At 37.4% G+C, this 21,186-nt stretch overlaps 1 protein-coding gene across 1 annotated transcript; it reads right to left on the bottom strand.

The window, feature by feature from the left end:
* Positions 1-6,114: 6,114 nt before the first annotated feature.
* On the bottom strand, positions 6,115-20,945 carry KLRF2 (killer cell lectin like receptor F2). The gene is made up of 6 exons (XM_042948416.1): positions 20,809-20,945; positions 17,470-17,568; positions 13,549-13,596; positions 9,446-9,594; positions 9,064-9,179; positions 6,115-6,506 (listed from the first exon to the last, which is right to left on the bottom strand). Exons 1-6 carry the CDS (start codon positions 20,870-20,872, stop codon positions 6,389-6,391), a joined length of 594 nt encoding a protein of 197 aa, XP_042804350.1. The 5' UTR covers positions 20,873-20,945; the 3' UTR covers positions 6,115-6,388.
* Between the last annotated feature and the right edge of the window lie 241 nt (positions 20,946-21,186).

Genomic DNA, 21,186 nt, shown 5'->3' with positions numbered 1-21,186 from the left:
TTGAGTAATCCTTTCTGCCATCTTCCGTTTTGCTGGACGAAGCCAAAACCCAAACCCACAAATGACTATCACAATAAAGGAAAGGCCTAGATAGGCAACACTTACTTCTCACTTGTTATGCTATTGAATACAGAATTTTGTGGGGCGCCTGGGTGGCTCAGTCTGTTAAGCATCTGACTTTGGTTCAGGTCATGATCTCAGTGTTCATGAGTTTGAGCTCCGTGTTGGGCACTGTTGATAGATCAGATTCTGGAGCCTGCTTCAGATTGTGTCTCCCTCTCTCTCTGCCCCTCCGCTGCTCATGCTCTGTCTCTCTCTGTCTCTCTCAAATATAAATAAACATTAAAAAAAAGATTTCAGAATCTTGAAAATATTAAACAAAGACACTAAAACCTGTTGAATAAATGAACCTCATCGATTCAAGATGCATAGCTTCCCATGACAAGCCAGGAAGCTTCTACTAAAAAGAACCAAATATAATAATCACAAACAAAGTGATAACCTATACCTAAAATGATGGTTATAAGCAACTTTAAAAAGATTGATATCAGTAGGCCAGCCAGCATTTACACAGCTTAAAAGATAGACAAATACATGTGCTCTGTATGTGTAAATATTATAAAATATTAACAATGGTAACTCTGGTTTAAAGAAATGTTACAAGAGGGGCGCCTGGGTGGCTCAGTCGGTTAAGCGTCCGACTTCAGCTCAGGTCACGATCTCACGGACCGTGAGTTCGAGCCCCGCGTCGGGCTCTGGGCTGACGGCTCAGAGCCTGGAGCCTGCTTCTGGTTCTGTGTCTCCCTCTCTCTCTGCCCCTCCCCCGTTCATGCTCTCTCTCTGTCTCAAAAATAAAATAAAAAACGTTAAAAAAAAATTAAAAAAAAAAATAAAGAAATGTTACAAGAGAAACACCCATGAAAAGACACTTACTTCAATAATATCCTGAAAATAAGGAAAGACCCACCAAGAAGGAGCCTAGTTCTATCAATATGAATCGCTGATAAATGATCAGAATTATGCATTAAATTATAAAGCTTTCTCAAAGTAATCTACAGATTGAATGCAATCTCCATCAGAATACAATGGCATTTTTCATAGAACCAGAACAAAGAATCTTATTTGTATGGTATCATAAGAGACCCCAAATAGCCAAAGCAATCTTGAGAAAGAAGAACAAAGCTGGAGGAGGCACACTCCCTGACTTTGAACTACACTGCCAACCTGTAGTAATCCGAACAGAGAAGTTCTGGCACAAAAACACATGGATGAGTGGAATCGAATAGACAGCCCCAAAACAAAAGCCATGCTTCTATGGCCAATTAATCTAGGACCAAGGAGATAAGAATGTACAATGGGGAAAAGACAAGTCTTTCAACAGATGATGTTGGAACAGCTGGACAGCTACATGCCAAAGAATGAAACTGGACAACTAGCTTACACTATATACAAAAATAAATTCAAAATGAATTAAAGACTTACCGGGGCGCCTGGGTGGCTCAGTCGATTAAGCGTCCGACTTCGGCTCAGGTCATGATCTCACAGTCCGTGAGTTCGAGGCCCACGTCGGGCTCTGTGCTGACAGCTCAGAGCCTGGAGACTGCTTCAGATTCTGTGTCTCCCTCTCTCTCTGCCCCTCCCCCGTTCATGCTCTGTCTCTCTCTGTCTCAAAAATAAATAAACATTAAAAAAAATTAAAAAAAAAAGACTTACCTATAATACCTCAAACCATAGAACTCTTAGAAGAAAACATAGGCAGTAAGCTCTTTGACATTGGAATTTTTTTTTTTTTTTGGACCAGTCTCCTCAAGCAGAGGCAAGAAAAAGCCAAAATAAACAAATGACATTACTCAAACTAAATAGCTTTTGCACAGTGAAGAAAACCATCAATGAAATGCAAAGACAAATTACTGAATGAGAGACCTTTGGAAATCATACATCTTGTAGGGTTAATATCCAAAAAACATAAAGAACTTATACAATGTAATATAAAAATGATTAAAAAATGGACCGAATAGACATTTTCCAAAGACACTCAGATGGCCAGCTGGCACATGAAAAGGTGCTCAATATCACTCATCATCAGGAAAATGCAAATCAAAACCACAATGAGATAGCATCTCACACCTGTCAGATTGGCTATGATCAAAAAGAAAAACTAACAAAGTAAGAATTATGTTGGCAAGGATGTAGAAAAAAGAGAATCCTTGTACACTGTTGGTGGGAAGGTAAATTGGTGCAGCCACTATGGAAGTCAACATGGAGTTCCCCCCCCCCCCCCACCATATTAAAAATACAACTACGGTATGACTCATCTATTCCACTTTGGGGTATTTTCTGGAAAAAAACCCACAATTCAAAGAGATATATGTACCCCTATATTCATTGCAGTATTTACTGTAGCCAAGATATGGAAGGAACTTAAGTGTCCATTGATAGATGAATGAATAAAGGTGTGGGATATATATATATATGTATATATACGTATATATATATATATATGTATATATACATATATATATATATATACGTATATATACATATATATGTATATATATATATGGACTATTACTCCATATATAGATATATATATATATATATATATATATATATATCTATATATGGAATATTACTCAACCACATAAAAGAATGAAATCCTGCCGTTTGTGACATGAGTAGACCAGGAGGGTATTATGCTCAGTGAAATAACATGACAGAGAAAGACATATACCACAACGAGTTCACTTATATATGGAACAAAAAACATTTTTTTTTGTTGTGTCTGCAAAACAGAAACAGACTTATAGATACAGGAAACAAACTGTTGGCTGCTAGATGGGGGAGATATGGGGGGGGGCAGGTGAGATAGGTGAAGGAGATTAAGAGGTACAAACTTTCAGTTACAAAATAAATAAGTTATGGGGATGTAGTGTACAACATAGGAAATAGAGTCAATAATATTGCAAGAACTCTGCATGGTGACAGATAGTAACTAGATCATGGGGATCACTTTGTAATGTTCAAAAATATTAAGTCACTATGATATACACCTGAAGCTAATATGATATTGTATGCCAATTATATTTCAATTTAAAAATTACAAAGCTTAGACAATAGAATATAAACTAGAAAAATGACATCAAAAGTGACCAAGCAATCCAAGGGATACAGGTGTGCTGTTTCAAAGGGACACATGCACCCCCATGTTATAGCAGCACTATCAACAATAGCCAAAGTGTGGAAAGAGCCCAAATGTCTATCGATGGATGAATGGATAAAGAGAATGTGGTATATATATATATACAATGGAGGATTACTTAGCCGTCAAAAAGAATGGCATCTTGCCATTTGCAGCTACGTGGATGGAACTGGAGGGTATGATGCTAAGTGAAATTAGTCAGTCAGAGAAAGACAAATATCATATGACTTCACTCATATGAGGACTTTAAGACACAGAACAGATGAACATAAGGGAAGGGAAACAAAAATAATATAAAAACAGGGAGGGGGACAAAACAGAAGAGACTCATAAATATGGAGAATAAACAGGGTTACGGGAGGGGTTGTGGGAGGGGGTGATGGGCTAAATGGGTAGGGGGCACTAAGGAATCTATTCCTGAAATGATTGTTGCACTACATGCTAACTAATTTGGATGTAAATTTAAAAAAATAAATAAATAAAATAAAATAAATTTTTTAAAGTGACCAAACAATAAGTTATTAAAAAAAAGAATCAGTTTCCCAGGTAAGGAAAGGAAACGGGATGGGCTTAGGACATATTCCTGAGTGAGGTCATAAAATTCAAATTCTGCAGGGCATTTGAAAAACTATATCAGAACCACCTATGTTACATTAGCTTGAGTTTAAATTCTTGCCTACGTAACTAGGAACTACTATGAGTAACTAGGTAACTGTAAATGACTCATAATCTATGAGTGCAAGAAAGAATGTGAATGTAGGCAAAAGATAAACTGTTAGAGTAGAGAGGCTGGGAGAAAAAGAGTATCTACATTACAAACACATTACAAGCATACAAACAAGTTCTCCTCCCACATCTTTAACTGAGGAATACTTCTTCAGTTAGATACAGTTGGAACTTTCTGATAAATTAAAAGGAGGGGCGCCTGGGTGGCTCAGCTGGTTAAGAGTCCGACTCCTGGTTTCAGCTCAGGTCATGATCTCACGGTTCCTGGATTTAAGCCCCGTATCAGGCTCTGTGTTGACAGTGCATAGTCAGCTTGGTATATCCTCTGTCTCCCTCTCCCTCTCTCCCCCTCCCTGCTCTCCCTCTCTTTCTCGCAAAAATAAATAAATAAACATTTAAAGGGAGATTTAAATGTGAGTCTACTAGTCAATGTTGACCCCAGTACCATATGGGAATACAAATGATTTGGCAAATATCAGCATGTTTTCAAGTATGTTGTCACCAAGAAAAGTGGGAAATAATGAATTTTGGGATGCCATTGTGTATTGATGTATTAAATTCTGGCTCAGTCTAAGTTCCAGTTTTACTTGATTCATAATACAGGTTTTATTTTTAGTGTTGGTTCTTGGTTACAAATTAATTTTGTAAATTGCTTAGCAAATTAGCGTAAGCCATCTCCTTTTTTTTATTTTGATTCACAGTTATTAGGGTATAAATTCTCCATGGCTTATAATTTACTATAGGCATCTTGGAGGAGTTAAGTAACTAACTACCTCACTTACCTGGTGGACACAAACTGTTGCATTTATTTATTTATTTTTTAATTTTTTTTTTTTTTAACGTTTATTTATTTTTCAGACAGAGAGAGACAGAGCATGAACGGGGGAGGGGCAGAGAGAGAGGGAAACACAGAATCGGAAGCAGGCTCCAGGCTCTGAGCCGTCAGCCCAGAGCCCGACACGGGGCTCGAACCCGCGGACCCGCGGACCGCAAGATCGTGACCTGAGCCGAAGTCGGACGCTTAACCGACTAAGCCACCCAGGCGCCCCTGTTGCATTTATTCTGAAATACAAATGTGGCTCTGTGCTGACAGCTCAGAGCCTGGAGCCTGCTTCAGATTCTGTGTCTCCCTCTCTCTCTCCCTCTGCCCCTCCCTGCTTGTGCTTTATCTCACTCTCAAAAATAAACATTATTATTTTTTTTAATTTAAAAATAAATAGGGGTGCCTGGGTGGCTCAGTGAGTTAAGTGGCCGACTTCGGCTCAGGTCATGATCTCACGGTCTGTGAGTTCGAGCCCCGCGTCGGGCTCTGTGCTGACAGCTCAGAGCCTGGAGCCCGTTTCAGATTCTGTGTCTCCCTCTCTCTGACCCTCCCCCGTTCATGCTCTGTCTCCCTCTGTCTCAAAAATGAATAAACGTTAATAAATAAATAAATAAATAGATAGATAAATAAATAAATAATGAGAGGAAAATAAGAAACTTCAGTTTGCACAGAATTTCAGTTAGAAAAGAAACGGAATGGGATCATTCATAGCATAATAATTTTAATATAAATTTAATTAAAGGAAAATAAATTGTGGAATCACGTTGAAAACAAGATCGTGTATTACCTCAAATAGACATCTCATGCTTGCAGCATCTGAGTACTTTATCACCAGTTGAAAGTTTGATTTCTTTTTGATAAAAATTGAAAAACAACCTTGGGGAAAAGGCCCACCATGAAGAAAAAAACGGTATATCTGTCTGCTTAGGCTATTTCTTCACCAAATGCTCAGGATTTCAAACCCAATAGGACACAGACAACGAATAAGGCAGGATTACAAGTTGAAATTTAATTATCTTTTTAGACATTGAAACAATAGGAAAGAGTGTTTTCTTGTTTAAAAATAAGTTATATTTCATTATTTTGAAGGATTATTTCTATATGGAGTATTTGAAAATTTTTTGTTTGTACTGTGAAAAAAGAGACAACAGGCCCAAAATGGAGTCATTCATGCTAAGCACCTGTCATGAAACCAAAACTTAATACCTAATCTGACTGCAGTTTTGATCTCCCCAAGAATACAATCTTAACTGGTCAGTCAAGAATGTTCTGGTCAACCCTAATAAGGCAATCCACCTGATGGCCCATTTTCATGCCCTAAAGAAAGGTGACCTTGCCCCAAATAATCTTTTTATTGTTTCTGATTTCCTTCTGTCACCCCATCTGCCTTTAAAAAACCTTTCCTTCTCTGTAGCTCATTGGAGCTCTTTTTTTACTTGCTTGGTGGGATGCTACCCAGTTCACGAATCATTGAATAATGCCAATTATATCTTTAAATTTCCTCAGTCGAATTTTGTTTTTTAATAGTATAGAAAGGAAACAAATTTGCATTCCGCTAAAAAAAAAAAAAAGATAGGCACTATTATCCATATGCATTTGCTTCAAATCTTTGTTTAAATGCACAGATTTGTTTTTGTTGTTCAGACAGCGTCTCTTTGGCAAATGCCACTAAAGTTGGAGTTACAGTCTTCAGAATACACCTGATTTCTTGTTGTGACAGCACAGCTTGTGTGATCCGTTGGTCCAATCATGAGAAAACTAGGAGATAAAGCATAGACATTAGAGCATTTCTCTTAAAATAACGGTCCCATTTCTTTTTTTTTTCTTTTTTTAAAATTTTTTATTTTTAAAATTTTTTTAACGTTTATTTTTGAGACAGAGAGAGATAGAACATGAACAGGGAAGGGTCAGAGAGAGAGGGAGACACAGAATCTGTCAACACAGAGCCCGACGCGGGGCTCGAACCCACGAACTGCGAGATCATGACCTGAGCTGAAGTCGGACACTTAGCCAGCTGAGCCACCCAGGCGCCCCTGTGGTCCCATTTCTTAACATTTCCTCCAACCCAACTTGTATAGGCAGCCGAGATGGAATGTTCCAGAGGTTTTAGAATGGACCCTTCTTTTGTGGTCAATGGTTGCATTTGGGCACTCTTGATTTGCATACCCTCCACACCCTCTCTTTTGGGATGTCTCTCTTACCAGAGGAACATTACCATAGAACCTCAAGCCCAAAGATTACAAGCATCCCTGTCTCTTCCTACCCCCTCACCTTTTCAAATTGCATGTACCAGCAAATTCTGGTATTCTACATCGAGATTGGTCCTTATACCCATTCACTCCCAGCCTAGGCTGCGATTGCCTCTCCCTTGTCTCTGGTCACAGCCTTCCTACTGAACTTCAGTTTCAGTTTTGCTTCCCATCTATTCCTTCTCCACACAGCAAAATAATTTTCTATAAAAGGTAATTAGACGTTAAAATGTAAGTTTTGGGTAATGACTGCAAGGTGATAGATATCTTATACCAATGGGAGTTACAAAACAGTAACCCGCGGGGGAAATGGCTTTTAAGTTAAAGTAAAACCTGTTTAGATGACTTAAATTCTTCCTTACCTTCAATAGTATGATGAGGAACATATGTGAAGAGAATATTTTTGGAGAAAACTATTTCCTTACCTATACTTTCTAGTTGCGATCACAGCTTTGAGATTAGGACCTGAGCCGAAATCAAGTCGGACACTTCACCAGTGTCCAACCGAGCCACCCAGGCACCTCTAAATAAAAGCTTTATATAATGCTCCAATAATATGTTGGTTTCCAAAAAAAAAAAAAAGTCTAGGTATTCCTTACCAATTTTTGTCTTAAGATCGCTAGCAAAGCAGGGCCCAAGAATAAATACTGCTTCATACTTGAGTTTTATGTTCAGGAAAGATGATACTCTGTGGAGAATGGAAGAGTCTAGGAGTACATAAATAGCCAGACCAAAATGGACTATCGCTCCATGGCCTTTGCTTCAAACTTGCCACAAGCCGGGTGCTCTAGTGATGTGTAAAGAAAACAGGGGCGCACAAGAGAAAGCGTAAATATGTGTGAGAGTTTTAAAGCACCCTTACATGCATTACCTTATATTGGTCACACAAGAACATTGTGAGGGAAGCTTTGCTATTCTTTTCATACAGATGAAGAAATTGACGTCAACCAATTGGGAGAACACGCAGGGAGCAAGCTTTCAAATTCACACTTTCTCACTTCTGAGACATTTGTATACATTCTGGATGCTTTTATTTATAGGGGCATTTGATCTGCGCATTTACTATATACAATAAAAATTATTTTAAATGAGATTTAACTTGGCTTAAAAATTATAAAGTCGTTATTATTTCCTGACCATGAAAATTTCCAGACGCCATCGTGAGCACTTGCTAGCCCTGTTTCTCATTAGTGCATGTTAAAAGAAAAAAAAGGGGAAGCAAAAAGAAAGAGAAAAAGGCCTGAAAAAGAGAGATAGGAAAGGAAAAGGGGAGGGGGGAAGAAGAGAGGAAAGGAGGAAGAAATATAAAAAGACTGGAAAGTATGGAAGCTTATTAAAAATACTTTGGGGCACCCGGGTAGCTCAGTTTGTTGAGCACCTGACTTTGGCTCAGGTCAAGATCTCACAGCCCATGGGTTCAAGTCCTGCATCAGGCTCTGTGCTAACAGCTCCGTGCCTGAAACCTGCTTGGGATTCTGTGTCTCCCTCTCTCTGCTCCTTACCTGCTTGTGCTCTGTGTCTCTCTCTTTCTCTCAAAAATAAATAAACATTTTAAAAAATTTAAAAAAAAAAAACACCTTTGTAGGGGCGCCTGGGTGGCTCAGTCTATTGAGCCTCCAACTATTAATATCGGCTCAGATCATGATCTCAGGGTTCGTGGGATCGAGCCCGGGTCAGGCTCTGCACTGAGCTCAGAGCCTGCTTGGGATTATTTCTCTCCCCCTCTCTCTGCCCCTCCCCCCTCGAAATAAATAAGTAAACATTTTTTAAAAATACTTTGAAAAATACTATCCTATAGGGGAGTCTGTGTGGCTCGGTTGAGTGTTTGACTCTTGATTTTGGTTCAGGTCATGATCCCACGTTCATTGGATGGAGCCCCATGTTGGGGTCCTTGCTGAGTGGAGCCTGCTTAAAATTCTTTCCCTTTTTCCTTCCCAACCGCCCCCCCACCCCCACCCCACGCTCCGGCATGCTCTCTCAAAAACAAAAACAAAAACATAAAAAAACCTGTCTATAAATAAGGCAACATGACTGCCACCATTCTTTCCCCCCAAATAATTACTTACTTGTTTTCTTCCACAAAAAGGTGTTTATTTATCCACATCCATTGTTTTCCTGGGGATGCAATATGTAGTCCAATCCAAGCAGGATCTCCAGGTTTTAAACTCTTCTGTATGAACTCCTATCAAGGACATGGTGTATTCATTTATAAATTTATTCAAAAATATTCCAATGCCCTCTATAGACTAAGGCACTGTGCCAGGCACTGATGGAATGGTAAATAATCATTTATTTCACAAATGATAGGGTTTTTTTAAAAATAAACAATAGTAATTATATCATGGCTACCGAACGTTCAAAAGCAATGATTCTAAACCACCCACACTTCTTATAACTGCACCTAGAAAGTCTTCCTTGGGTACTTAGATCCTGTTTTCGATTCCTCACCAGCTCTTTCAAACTTTGGATCACCGGTAAATGTGCCTGTAGGTATGCACAATCATGTTGACTCTCATTCCAAGTTTTGGAAGGCATTGAAAACCTGTAGCATTTCCCTTGGTTCAGCAGCCAGTCTTTTGGGCACCCATGATTATTTCCTGAAGGAAAATGTAGAGAAAAAATTAGACTCCACCCTGAATAAAGTGTGAATAGTATCCTGTATGATTCAAAGGCAGCTCTATTAACAGAACGAGAATGAGATTGATTCATTAATATGTCTATTTCTGGAATGGGGGCAGGTTACTGGGTGAGGAGTTGGGGAGAAAGAAGCATGCGAATTCTGACCCCCACAACTAGAGGACACCAATATGTAACATTTTGCTTATTCATAACTAACAGAAGTGAGAGCCTGTTGTTTAAATCTCCCTACTGTCTGGTCTATTTCCTTTTTCTTGAGGTCGTCTTCACAGCCTGGATTTCATTTCTATGAGATTACTTACCATTGACATTACTTACATGATTGCATTGGATAGTTTGATCCTCTGTTCAATTGCATTTCCACCTCAAAAGTAAAGCCTTTAACCAGTCATAATTTCTGCTTCCTATGGCCTAGTCATTTGTGAACGTCTCATTCCTTGTCTTTTACCTGCCTGGAAGGTTGTTGAAGTGACTGTCTTTGACTTTCCTATCATCTAACCCTTCTTAAAAACTTTCTTAATATTTATTTTCGAGAGATGGATAGAGACAGAGCACCAGTGGGGGAGGGGCCAGAGAGGGAGACAAAGAATCAGAAGCAGGCTCCAGGCTCTGAACTGTCAGCACAGAACCTGACACAGGGCTCAAACTCACAGACATCGAGATCATGACTTGAGCTGAAGTTGGCCACTTAACCAACTGAGTCACCCTCGTATAACCCTTTTGATTTAATGGCTGATTTAATTGTTGATTGGTGATGACTGAATTAAATGCCCATATGTTAAAGCATGTCATATTTTTCATTGCTAATATTTTAGTCAGTGATAGATAAGCCTAAATCTTTGTAAAAAAATTATTGTAGGAAATTGAATGTATATTGTCCAGCTAAAATGGAAAATAAAAGTAACATCAGGAAATACTACTTAAAGAAAACTATCCAGGAATAGTTTTCTATATATAAAACTTTACATATATTCTTAACTCATTAATACATTCTGTACCAGGGCAAGTATTGCCAATCCTGAATAATTACAGTTTTGCCAGAATATTTGAAGACTCAGGATAACTGGAGTCTCACTCAGTTCTACCAGTACATAGTTGTGTGTTAAAAAGTATAAAATGACCTCAAGTATCCTTTCCAATTTATGATTTGAAAGGGGCTATCTATTCATTATTATTATTGAGAAAGAGGCATTAGGACTAAGTAATTGCATTACGTGGCGATTGACAGTGGTCAATAAAGTACAGCTGTAGAACTACGAAGATACTCTAAAAATGCTCCAAATGATCAGTGTCAATGTTGAAATATCAAAAAAAAATGATGCAAAATGTGGATATTAATTGTCGAAAAGAGTTCTTACAGTTAATTCAGATTCAAGTGCCATCTTTTAAAACAAGAAGAGGGGCACCTGGGTGGCTCAGGCGGTTAAGCGGCCGACTTCAGCTCAGGTCATGATCTCACGATCCGTGAGCTCGAGCCCCGCGTCCGGCTCTGTGCTGACAGCTCAGAGCCTACAGCCTGTTTCAGATTCCGTGTCTCCCTCTCTCTGACCCTCCCCGTTCATGCTCTGTCTCTTTCTGTCTCAAAAATAAATAAACATTTAAAAATAACAATAAAAAAAATAAAACAAGAAGAAATATCCTAGGGATCAAGATGGAGGAAAACATTTAGTGAGCAACACTTTGTATCAATTCCTGTATCAGATGCTTTACATAATAATAACAGCAGACACATAGAGTCACTATAGTGGACCAGGCAGGTTTCTAAGCACCTAACATACTTAGTTTTTAAAACTACTTGATAAGACAGAGGAACATGTTAAATGGACACGAACATATGAATAAATACCATGGCCATATGAACAGAAAAATCCAGAATATGAGAAATGATACATAACCACAATCCGGTTTTTTTTTCTAACAAATAAATGACAAAGAAACTATGAAAGGGAGGTAAAGAGGACCTACAGATTAAGTGGCTGAAGAGACATTTTAATCAAATGCCAATTATGGTCTTTGTTCTGAGTCTGATTCTAACTAATCACATGAAAGAAAAAAAGACATTTAATTTAAAAAAAAATTTTTTTTTTAAAAAAAACCACGAACCACGAGACCATGACCTGAGCCGAAATCAAGAGTCTGATGCTTCACCAACTGAGCCACCCAGGCGCCCCAAGGGAAAAAAAAAAAAAAAAAAAAAGACAATTTAATGATGATTGGATCATAGATGATCTTAAGAAGATATCGATGATTTTGTCTTAGGAATTAATGGCAGACAGAAGTCAAACGTTCTTAGGGAAATTTTAAAATCTCCCCCAATTCCTAGCATACCTGCTGTATGAAATTCACTTTCTTTGGGTGTGAGTCAACTCTCTGAATATGATCAGATATCACTCCCATGATTAAGTTATATCGTAGGATAAGATGAAAGAGTCTTGAAGACTAGAGAAGGATCCCCAATCAGTTGATTTTGAGTAAATGAAGAGATTATCCCATGTGGGCCTGGTTTTTTTGGTGTGTGTGTGTGTGTGTGTGTGTGTGTGTGTGTGTGTATGTTTATTTTTTTTAGAGAGAGGGAGAGGCCATCTCAAGTAGGCTCAGCAACAGAGCCCAACGTGGGGCTTGATCTCACAATGCTGAGATCATGACTGGAGTGGAAATCCAGAGTTGAGTGCTCAACCCACTGGGCCACCCAGGCACCCCCCACCCTACATGGACCTGATTTCACCAGGTACCAGAGCTCAAGAAGGGGACTGGGCCTTTTCTAAAGAGAAAGGTAATTTCGATTTTCTTCGAAGCATTACGCTTTCACGTCTTGAGGGCAGGTGCAACAGTGACACGATGCACGGAAACGCAGGGGCCCTTTTGGAGACTAGAGCAGCCCTGGGTGACAGGCAGCGAGAGAGCCGTGATCTCAGTCCTACAATTCCAAGTAACTGAATTGTCGCAACAACCACGTGAGTCCACAAGAGGAACCTCAGCTCCGGAAAGGTGTGTGATCTCATCAGCACCTAAACTGTATCCCGTGAGACTCGGAACAGTAGACTGAGTGGAGCCGTGCCCAGGCTCCCCTGGAATGTGTGAGGTAATTAGTAGCTATTGCCTTAAACTGTTAACCGAGTGTTAATTTGTTACGCATCCAGAGAAAACTAGCACAGGCTGTGTGGCGATATCGCGTTTGCGTTTTGCAAAAGGAGCTGGGAACGGTAAAAATCACGTACTGATATATTTAAGCATTAAGCTGTATGATATCTGACAATCGCTTTTAACGGAACCTGGTCTGGAGAAGTGATGACAGGAGGAGACGTAAATAATATTATGTGCCAGTAAATGTTGATGCTGTTTGAAAGGGAATTATGGAGCTTCATTATAACAAGTCTCTACTTCCACTTTTATTTTCCATCATAAACGAATCTAAGAATATGATAACAGAAAATCGTATGAAATAGCTTTTGTCATCTAATGTGCGGAACAGGCTGGCAAGCTGGAGCCCCAGGGAAGAGACGATATTGCTGTTTGTGTCCAAAAGCAGACTGGAGGTCAAATTCCCTCTTCCTTTGGGGAACCTTCGTATTTTTTCCTCTTAGGGCCTTCAGTGGATTGGATAAGGCCCACGCACATTGTGGATGGTAATCTGCTTTGCCCAAACTCTACTGATTTATATGCTAATCTCATCTAAAAAGTAATTTCACGGTAACACCTACGCTAGTTTTTGATCAAACATCCGGGTACCAGTATGTGGCCGAGATGACACTCAACCATCACATTGGATTTAACCGACGCTACATATTCTATGGTGTAAGTATTATATCCCCACTTGAAAGTTGAGAAGACTCATGGTTAATTTGCCTGAATTCACGTGACCAGTTGGAATCTCTTCATTCAAGCATAGAGCAGACAAAAAAAGAGAGCATTACCTGCTAGACGGCTGATATTTACTTTCTGGGAGAAATCCTTTTTTTCCTCTGTACTCAGTGCAAAGAAAAAAAAATACAATGAGAAACATGCGAAAATGAATAGCCATCTAGGTATGTGAGAATAAAAACAGTAGCACAAAACGAAGACACGCAAATAAAAATTCACTCTCTTCTAATCTGCCTCCGTTCCTGTCTTTGCCCGCTTTTAACCATATCTTTAGATGCCAATCACAATTCTAAATATTGTATGCATTCTTAAACCTCGTATCTATTACTCTTTTGTAAATTATTTTCTTCTTATCAATGAATTTTTTAATTAATGCTATTTCTTCTTGGTCCGGACCACCCTCCCCCCTCCCCATCTCCCTTTTACTATATCAAGTCCCTTCAGTATCTTGTAGCATCATTTGTAGATGGTTTTTGTATAGACTGAAATCATTGCTTTCCAGGAACGTAGAACACCTGATAACCTGAAATGGCTTTTTACCACATTCTTGGGCTGGCTTCAGTCTATCTAAAACCAGCATGCACACACACACACCCTCTTTATTTGTTTAAAAATATGCATTGAAAAATTATACTGCTTGATTACTCTTTTTTTAAAGTTAGGTTAAAATCAATTTAGCTCATAACTTTGAAGGCATTGCTACAACAGTGTCCTTTTATGTACATTTAAAACTCCTGGTGCCAATATGTTTCTCTTTGTTTAGGGAGGAAAGCAATTCTTTATGTAAAACTTTAGGGTCATGTCTTTGTCCATGGTGCCCTAAAATATGATGAGGATCTATCTATCTACCTATCTATATCTATCTATCTATCTATCTATCTATCTATCATCTACCTATTTCTATCTATCCATCCATATCTCATCTTCTATCTATCATCTATCTATCTATCATCTACCTATATCTATCTATCCATCCATCTTTCATCTTCCATCTATCTATCATCTATCTATCATCTATCTCTACCCATCCATCTATCATCTATCTATCTATATCTATTTGCATATCCTATTCTGAATTTGGTAGGCTTGCATAAGCTGGAAACTCATAGTTTGGGGTTTTGCTTTTCCTCCCCTGAAATTTTTTTAAATGTATTCTTTTATTATTTCACATCTGCTTTCCCCCCTGTTCTCTTCTTCTGGGAATTTGTTAGAGACATTATCTTTTCTAGATGGACAATATTTTGTGTTTTTGTCTCGGATTACTTACAGGTGTTTATATTTATCGATTTTTCTTCTGGATGCTTTTCTGTACCCTCCGGGGTATTTTGTTCGCTATCATGAATTTTTAGATAGAAAGAAGACAGGAAATAGCCAAGCTATGTGGAAATCAACACACTGTGCCCCTCTCCCCTTCCGGTACAAAAATAAGGGGACACATGCTTATTGCACCAACCACCACTCTCGAAGTGACGAGCCCTAAATTGTTCTGGTGATGTATCTCATTGTTTCTTTTTTTTTTTAACTTTATTTATTTTGAGAGAGAGAGAGAAAGAAAGAGAGAGAGAGAGAGAGAGCATGCCAGCGGGAAGGGCAGAGAGGGAGGGAGAGAGAGTCCTAAGCAGGCTCCACGGTGCCAGCACAGAACCTGATGTGGGGCTCAAACTCACGAACCATGAGATCATGACCTGAGCCAAAATCGAGAGTCGGAGGCTTAACTGACTGAGCCACCCGGGCGCCCCTGTATCTCATTGTTTTACAAGGATTTGTTTTTGTTTTTATTTTGGCATGATATAGTAGCAAATGCTACCGTGTGAGTGGAGTAAGAGGTTGTCAAGACAACAGTCTGAACGAGCATTCCCTAGAAAGTCTTCTACCTACTTATTTCCCTTTAGACTTCTCTTTACACTCTGTACTGTCCTTTCTGAAAAGAGTGCTGCCTGGGTTTTGCCGTGAGGAATAATTTCATCTACACTGAGCCGTGTGCTGTGCCTTCTCTACACTGATTCTCTCCGTTGATTAATCCAATAGCATTATCCTGTCTGCTTCTCATTTCCTTTCCAATTTTCTACCCTTTCCATTCTTTGTGCCTTTATTAATTTATTCTATTTTGATGTCTTTTACTGTTCTAATCCAGAATCTCAGGAGAGGGCAGATGTATGTATGTATGGTCAATACTTTGTTTTGAACTGGAGGCCATGGAAAATATTTTTAAACTGGTAAATTGGAAGCACAAGGGACGCCTGGGTGGCTTGACTGGTTGAGCCTCCACCTTTGGCTCAGGTTATGATCTCACGGTCGGTGAGTTCGAGCCCCGAGTCGGGCTCTGTGCTGACAGCTGGGAGCCCGGAGCCTGTTTCGGATTCTGTGTCTCCCTCTCTCTGCCCCTCCCCCACTCATGCTTGCGCGCTCTCTCTCTCTCTCTCAAAAATAAATAAGCATTTAAAACAATTTTTGTAAAGCGTAAGCACAAATTTAATATCACTAAATATCACTAAAACAATATTACTAGAAACATATATTGTCCCTACTAATATTTCATCAATGAGTCAAATTCTATTCATCTCTTCTCAATAGCATCGTTTTCTAAAGCAATGATTATTGCACCAATTATATTATCATTTATCTTCTACAGAAAAGATAACTGAGTTACAAGAGGTCAGTGGTAGCCTATATATACCATATTTAGTGTCTAACAAAAGACCATTTGCTCCTGAATTTTAAGGACTTAAAAAAACTGATAATTATTACAGTATGTACAATTTCTTAGAATTGCTGGTTAAAAGACAATAATACTTACGGACTTATAATTACAGACAATAATACTTATGGACGTATGAAAACCAATATTAATAACCTAATATTGACTCTCAAATAGGCTGAGAATCTCATTTTATTAGTTTGATTTCAATATAAATTTGAACACATTTGAAAGATATGATTGGTTGGCAACTTCGCGGCCAAAATGTTGTGCAAAGTACAGAAAAACTAAATTAATTAGAATATTCATTTGGTCTTAGAAATAGCTGATATTTTCCCCCTGCTCTATCAGGAAAAAAAAAAAAAACTAATTTAATCGCGTGATACAAAAATAGACTGTTTATTTTTCGTCTCCCTCAGGGAAGTCGCCTTGGGGCTCACCCATGTTTAGCCCTCTCCTCTCAAAAACCACAAGTTTATGTTTCCATGTCAGCATTACACATAAAACAGAGCCCCTTTTAGCCCTACATTTTTAAGAACGTTTCAAAGAAAAACAGAAAATTGTCGAAATCCATGTATCAGTCTAGTTGCTTCAAAAAGAACAACTATAGATTATGCACATTAAATATCACTTCAGGAAAAAGAAAAAAAAACAGTACAGAGGTACATCTAAAATGGTTTTCAAACAGGTTCTTCGTCTTGTTCAACCATCACATTAATCACATTAGTACATTCAACCATTATCTCTGAAAATAATACCAATGAGCATTTTATAAAAATACATCACTAATTTTTTTATAAAATAAGTTAACTTTTTAGTAACTGCTCTTCATAAGAAAAGATGCCGAATAAATGTTAATTTTATATTTAACTTTCTTAATTTTTTAATTTGAAATAATTTCGAATATGACATATATGGCTGGTCAGTTTAATTTACCAATTTGGGGCTACAATGTGGTGTTGATCTTGATAGTAAGAAGAATTAAAAATCGGGGCACTTGGGTGGCTCAGTCAGTTAAGCGTCCCACTCTTGGCTTTGGCTCTGGTCATGATCTCAGGGTTCTTGAGACTGAGCCCCATGGCAGGAGTGCAGGGAGCCTGCTTGGGATTCTCTCTCTCCCTTTGCCCCTCCCTGGCTTGCACACGCGCGCTCTCTCTCTCCCTCTCTCTCTCTCAAAATAAATAAATAAACTTAAAAAATAAAAAAAAAATAGAAGAATTAAAAATCAACATTTATGTTCTCAAAGTGTAAAAGTTAATGAAAACTCCATACTCACCCCAAAAGTTCAGGCAAATCAGTGTGATCATGATAATAAGGATCCCAGTGCAGCCACATACTAGCAGAAGACAATAATACCGTGGATACAGGGAACATTCTGAAATATTGAGTTTTTTTGGTGAATTTTAGAGTTCATTTGATTATTCACTTTATAAATATTTCCCTGTTTATTTTGATTACAAAAATAATCTATGTTCATTTCAGATATGGCACTAAAATTATGATTAATTGAAAATTTGAAATTAAAAAATATTTATAGTCCAGACACAAACAGATGTTACCGTTATTTAATGTGTTGGATTGTATTGTCATTGTCTTGCTTTGTTAATTATTTGGCAATGTTTTTGATGACTTAAGAATGATTTATTAAATTGTATATATTATGTATTAATATCATACACAATTTATAGGTGGAGTGTTATATATATATTTATATTGCCTATATATAATATTATATATTATATAATATCAATATATTACATATAGAATAATTAATTCTATATAAAATAATTCTAGATATAATATATATAATGTTATAATGTTATAAATGGAATTGTTTTTATTAATTTTATTGTTGGACTTTTTATTGTCAAGTGTATATATGTTATATGTATTATTTAATTTTTATCACAACATGATTTTTGTCTATTTCTGCCCTATTTTATTTTTTTAAGTTTCTTTTTATGTAGTATTTATTTTAATGATGCACTGTTAGAAATAAGAGAAGGAAAAAAAAAACATGTACTGAAGTTCTATTATGAACCAATCACGGCACTGGTGATGTTCATGCTATTTCACTCTTACATATGCTATGTAGTATTTTCCTGGCTTGACTTTTCAGACAAGAATCGGTGTCAGCCTAAAGCATCGTAGATCTTTAATTTACAGGTACTTGTATAGAAATTATGCCATAGTACTCCGCTGGATCAGAGTTGGGAGGAGTGGTCTCTTTACACAGGAGATAACAGGGAGCATCCAAAGACATTAAACAGGGATATTTGTTATTATTGTCCTTCAGTATTATCTATTGTCTTCCACGTCTGAGCACTTTTGAGTAAGTTAGATATATACACTCTTTCCACAAACGAAATCCTTTTACATGCAGATATCATTGGAACAGTATCTCAAACTGGCCATTCTAGCCCATTTGGCATCCGGATGGCCAAAGAGAAAGTTGAATACTCTGATATTCAGATAATTATTCCCAGTTTCATCAGCTTATAAATAAACAAGCACTTAGTTCCATAACCTTGGTTGTACATTTCACAAATAATCTGTCCTCTAAGTCGTAATGAAAAGTGCTATTTCTCAAATCTGGGTAATACGTGTATGTTTTACTTTCATTTTTATGGACTTAGTGCATCTGATTATATGTACTATACACACAGAATGTCCTGTATGCAGTAAAACTTCCGAAATTTATGAAACAATTGTCGGTATTACAGAATAAATCCAGAATACGTTTCTTTTTTTTCCCTTAGCCTATGGGTATTTATTCTACTTAAGCAAAAGTGAAAAGACCTCTACTGAGCTGAAAGTACTCAAAATACATTTCTGCAATTTTATAAGAGACACCAGTCCTAGGCATACAGATTTGCAGTTAACTGGTTCCATATTTGCTAGAAAGGGAAATTTTAAACTCATTCCCAAATATTATAGCTATAAATTAAAACATGATTTTTTTTATATATAAGCCAAAATATAGATGTTGTATAAAGCCAGGTGAACAGAGAGCTGAGTGCATAGCATGGATTGCCCTGGCCCTTTCTGGAATCACTCAACCGGGTGCCATTGGCCTATGTGGGGTAATACTAAGAAATCACTCTGAAACCTGTTTTTGCTCCTGCAAGAGCACTATTGTGTTATTTGTATCTGCTTTATGATGGGAAACTTTTCTTTTTGTTTTTAGTACCAAGATTAATCATATGTCTTAAGTATAGGTGTAACTCTGATGCAAGCTGAATAATTAGCAAGGTTTTTCTTATCAAAACAAAGAAGCTTAGAAACAAACTTACGACAAGCATAAACATGCTTATATGACATAGTTTTTACTTGATTGCAGGTCTCATTTATGTTTCCAGCCCTATCCTTCTTTCACTCATAATTTAAATGTATGTTTATTTCATATTTTATGTACTTATACTCAGATTTCATATATTTTTACTCATTTTATTCCAAGAATTATTTATTCCATTGAATTAGAAATTCAAAAAAACCTAGTAGTTTGGTTTAACACCCACATAAGCAATCACAAGATAGATCTGCTTTATTATAAGTGAAAATTATGGATTTAAGAAGACAAAAGATTTTCCTCAAGGTGGTCCACTTAGTCTTTGGGCTTTGGGGTCCAATTTAGTCAATTTGACTCCAATGGTCCTATTTTTCACTACATCAAAGTCAGTTACTGGTGAAGAAGGAAGTATTTGCATCAAAATTGAAACTACGAGAAAGACCCTAAGCCTTCAGATGATGAGAAAAGTATCATGTTTTTGAAAACAAACAAAAAAAAAAACACTTAAATTTGCGAGATGGAAACTGGAATAGTACATAAAGATCTTCAAAAGAAGTCCACATGGCAGAGCTGTGGTTGTGACCAGTAATTCCAAATCCCTGGCCCATGTCATCCCTGCTTGGATCATGGCTATTTCAACACAATCATTATACAAATTCATTTTAGACAGACTGCACTTAGATGTCAATATGTTATTTCTTAAACTTACCTAGAGAACCTGAGACAGATCTGAAAACAAGGATGTGCAAAAGCAAACCTTGACCCAAATATAGCAGCCCTAAGTAGTGAGGGTTAGTTTTATTTTGCCCTTCTCTCATTTCCAATGGACTATCATCCTGCCAATCTTGTGGATCTTTTGTGAAGATTAAAAAATACAATACATATACATAAAAATGCTTTTTATGCTGTAGAACACTATAGAACTATCCCCATCATTAGCACTGGATATTTACCTTGCCAATATATCATGTATCTTCATATAGATACCATACCCAAATAGCTTCCAAATACCTTATATTTTGTAAGACATATAATTTCTGTAAAAATACTATTTTTGACCTTTTACCTGAAAGTTATACTTTCCTTTTCTTATGCTATAACATTGGGGGAATTATACATTATTCTATTCGCATTTAGGCCCCATGGTTACAAAAACACTGCCTTTTTATTTTTCAGGCTTTCATGAGTCTAAATAACCTTAGACAGTTTTTAAGTCCAAGAACATAGTTAATTTTAACTCTTTAAAATATTCAAAAATAAGAATCTTCCTAAGAGAATAATTCCATTTTAAGCTGCAGTCTGAATGGGGGGAGACAATCTTCCTACCTTTAGAGCTGGATTTGAAACGATTCTTGGAATCCAGGACCATATAGCCATCTTCATTCTCCATCTCCTAAAATATTTTCATGTGATAATACTCAGAAAATAATATAAAGAAAAGGGAGAATAGCCTTAGCCTTAGCTATTTCTCCTAGACGCAACTGAAAGGAAGTCCAAAAATACTCAAACTTTACTCAGGCATGGCTGTTGAAAACCACACAGGATGTGTTGGTAAAATACAAATGGATAGCCACGTTAATTTCTGGCTAAAGTTCTGTGTCCTCCAGGTAAACGTGGCTATTTTATTTCATTTTTTTTTCAACAGATATTTATCCTACATTTACCATGTACCAGTCACTTGTCTGCAAAGTAGTAGGAACATAA

This window comes from Panthera leo, chromosome B4 (genome assembly GCF_018350215.1).
Source record: "Panthera leo isolate Ple1 chromosome B4, P.leo_Ple1_pat1.1, whole genome shotgun sequence".
NCBI lineage: Eukaryota > Metazoa > Chordata > Mammalia > Carnivora > Felidae > Panthera > Panthera leo.
This window is presented reverse-complemented; position numbering and strand designations above follow the sequence as displayed.

What these genes read in the sequence shown, in the direction of transcription:
- KLRF2 (XM_042948416.1), bottom strand. Translation starts at nt 20,872, where the DNA reads ATGGAGAATGAAGATGGCTATATGGTCCTGGATTCCAAGAATCGTTTC. An exon ending in AAATATCAGCCGTCTAGCAG is followed by an intron (nt 9,595 to 13,548) that starts GTAATGCTCTCT and finishes ATTTTCCTTCAG; the next exon opens with GAAATAATCATGGGTGCCCA. An exon ending in TCCAAAGTTTGAAAGAGCTG is followed by an intron (nt 9,180 to 9,445) that starts GTGAGGAATCGA and finishes TGTCCTTGATAG; the next exon opens with GAGTTCATACAGAAGAGTTT.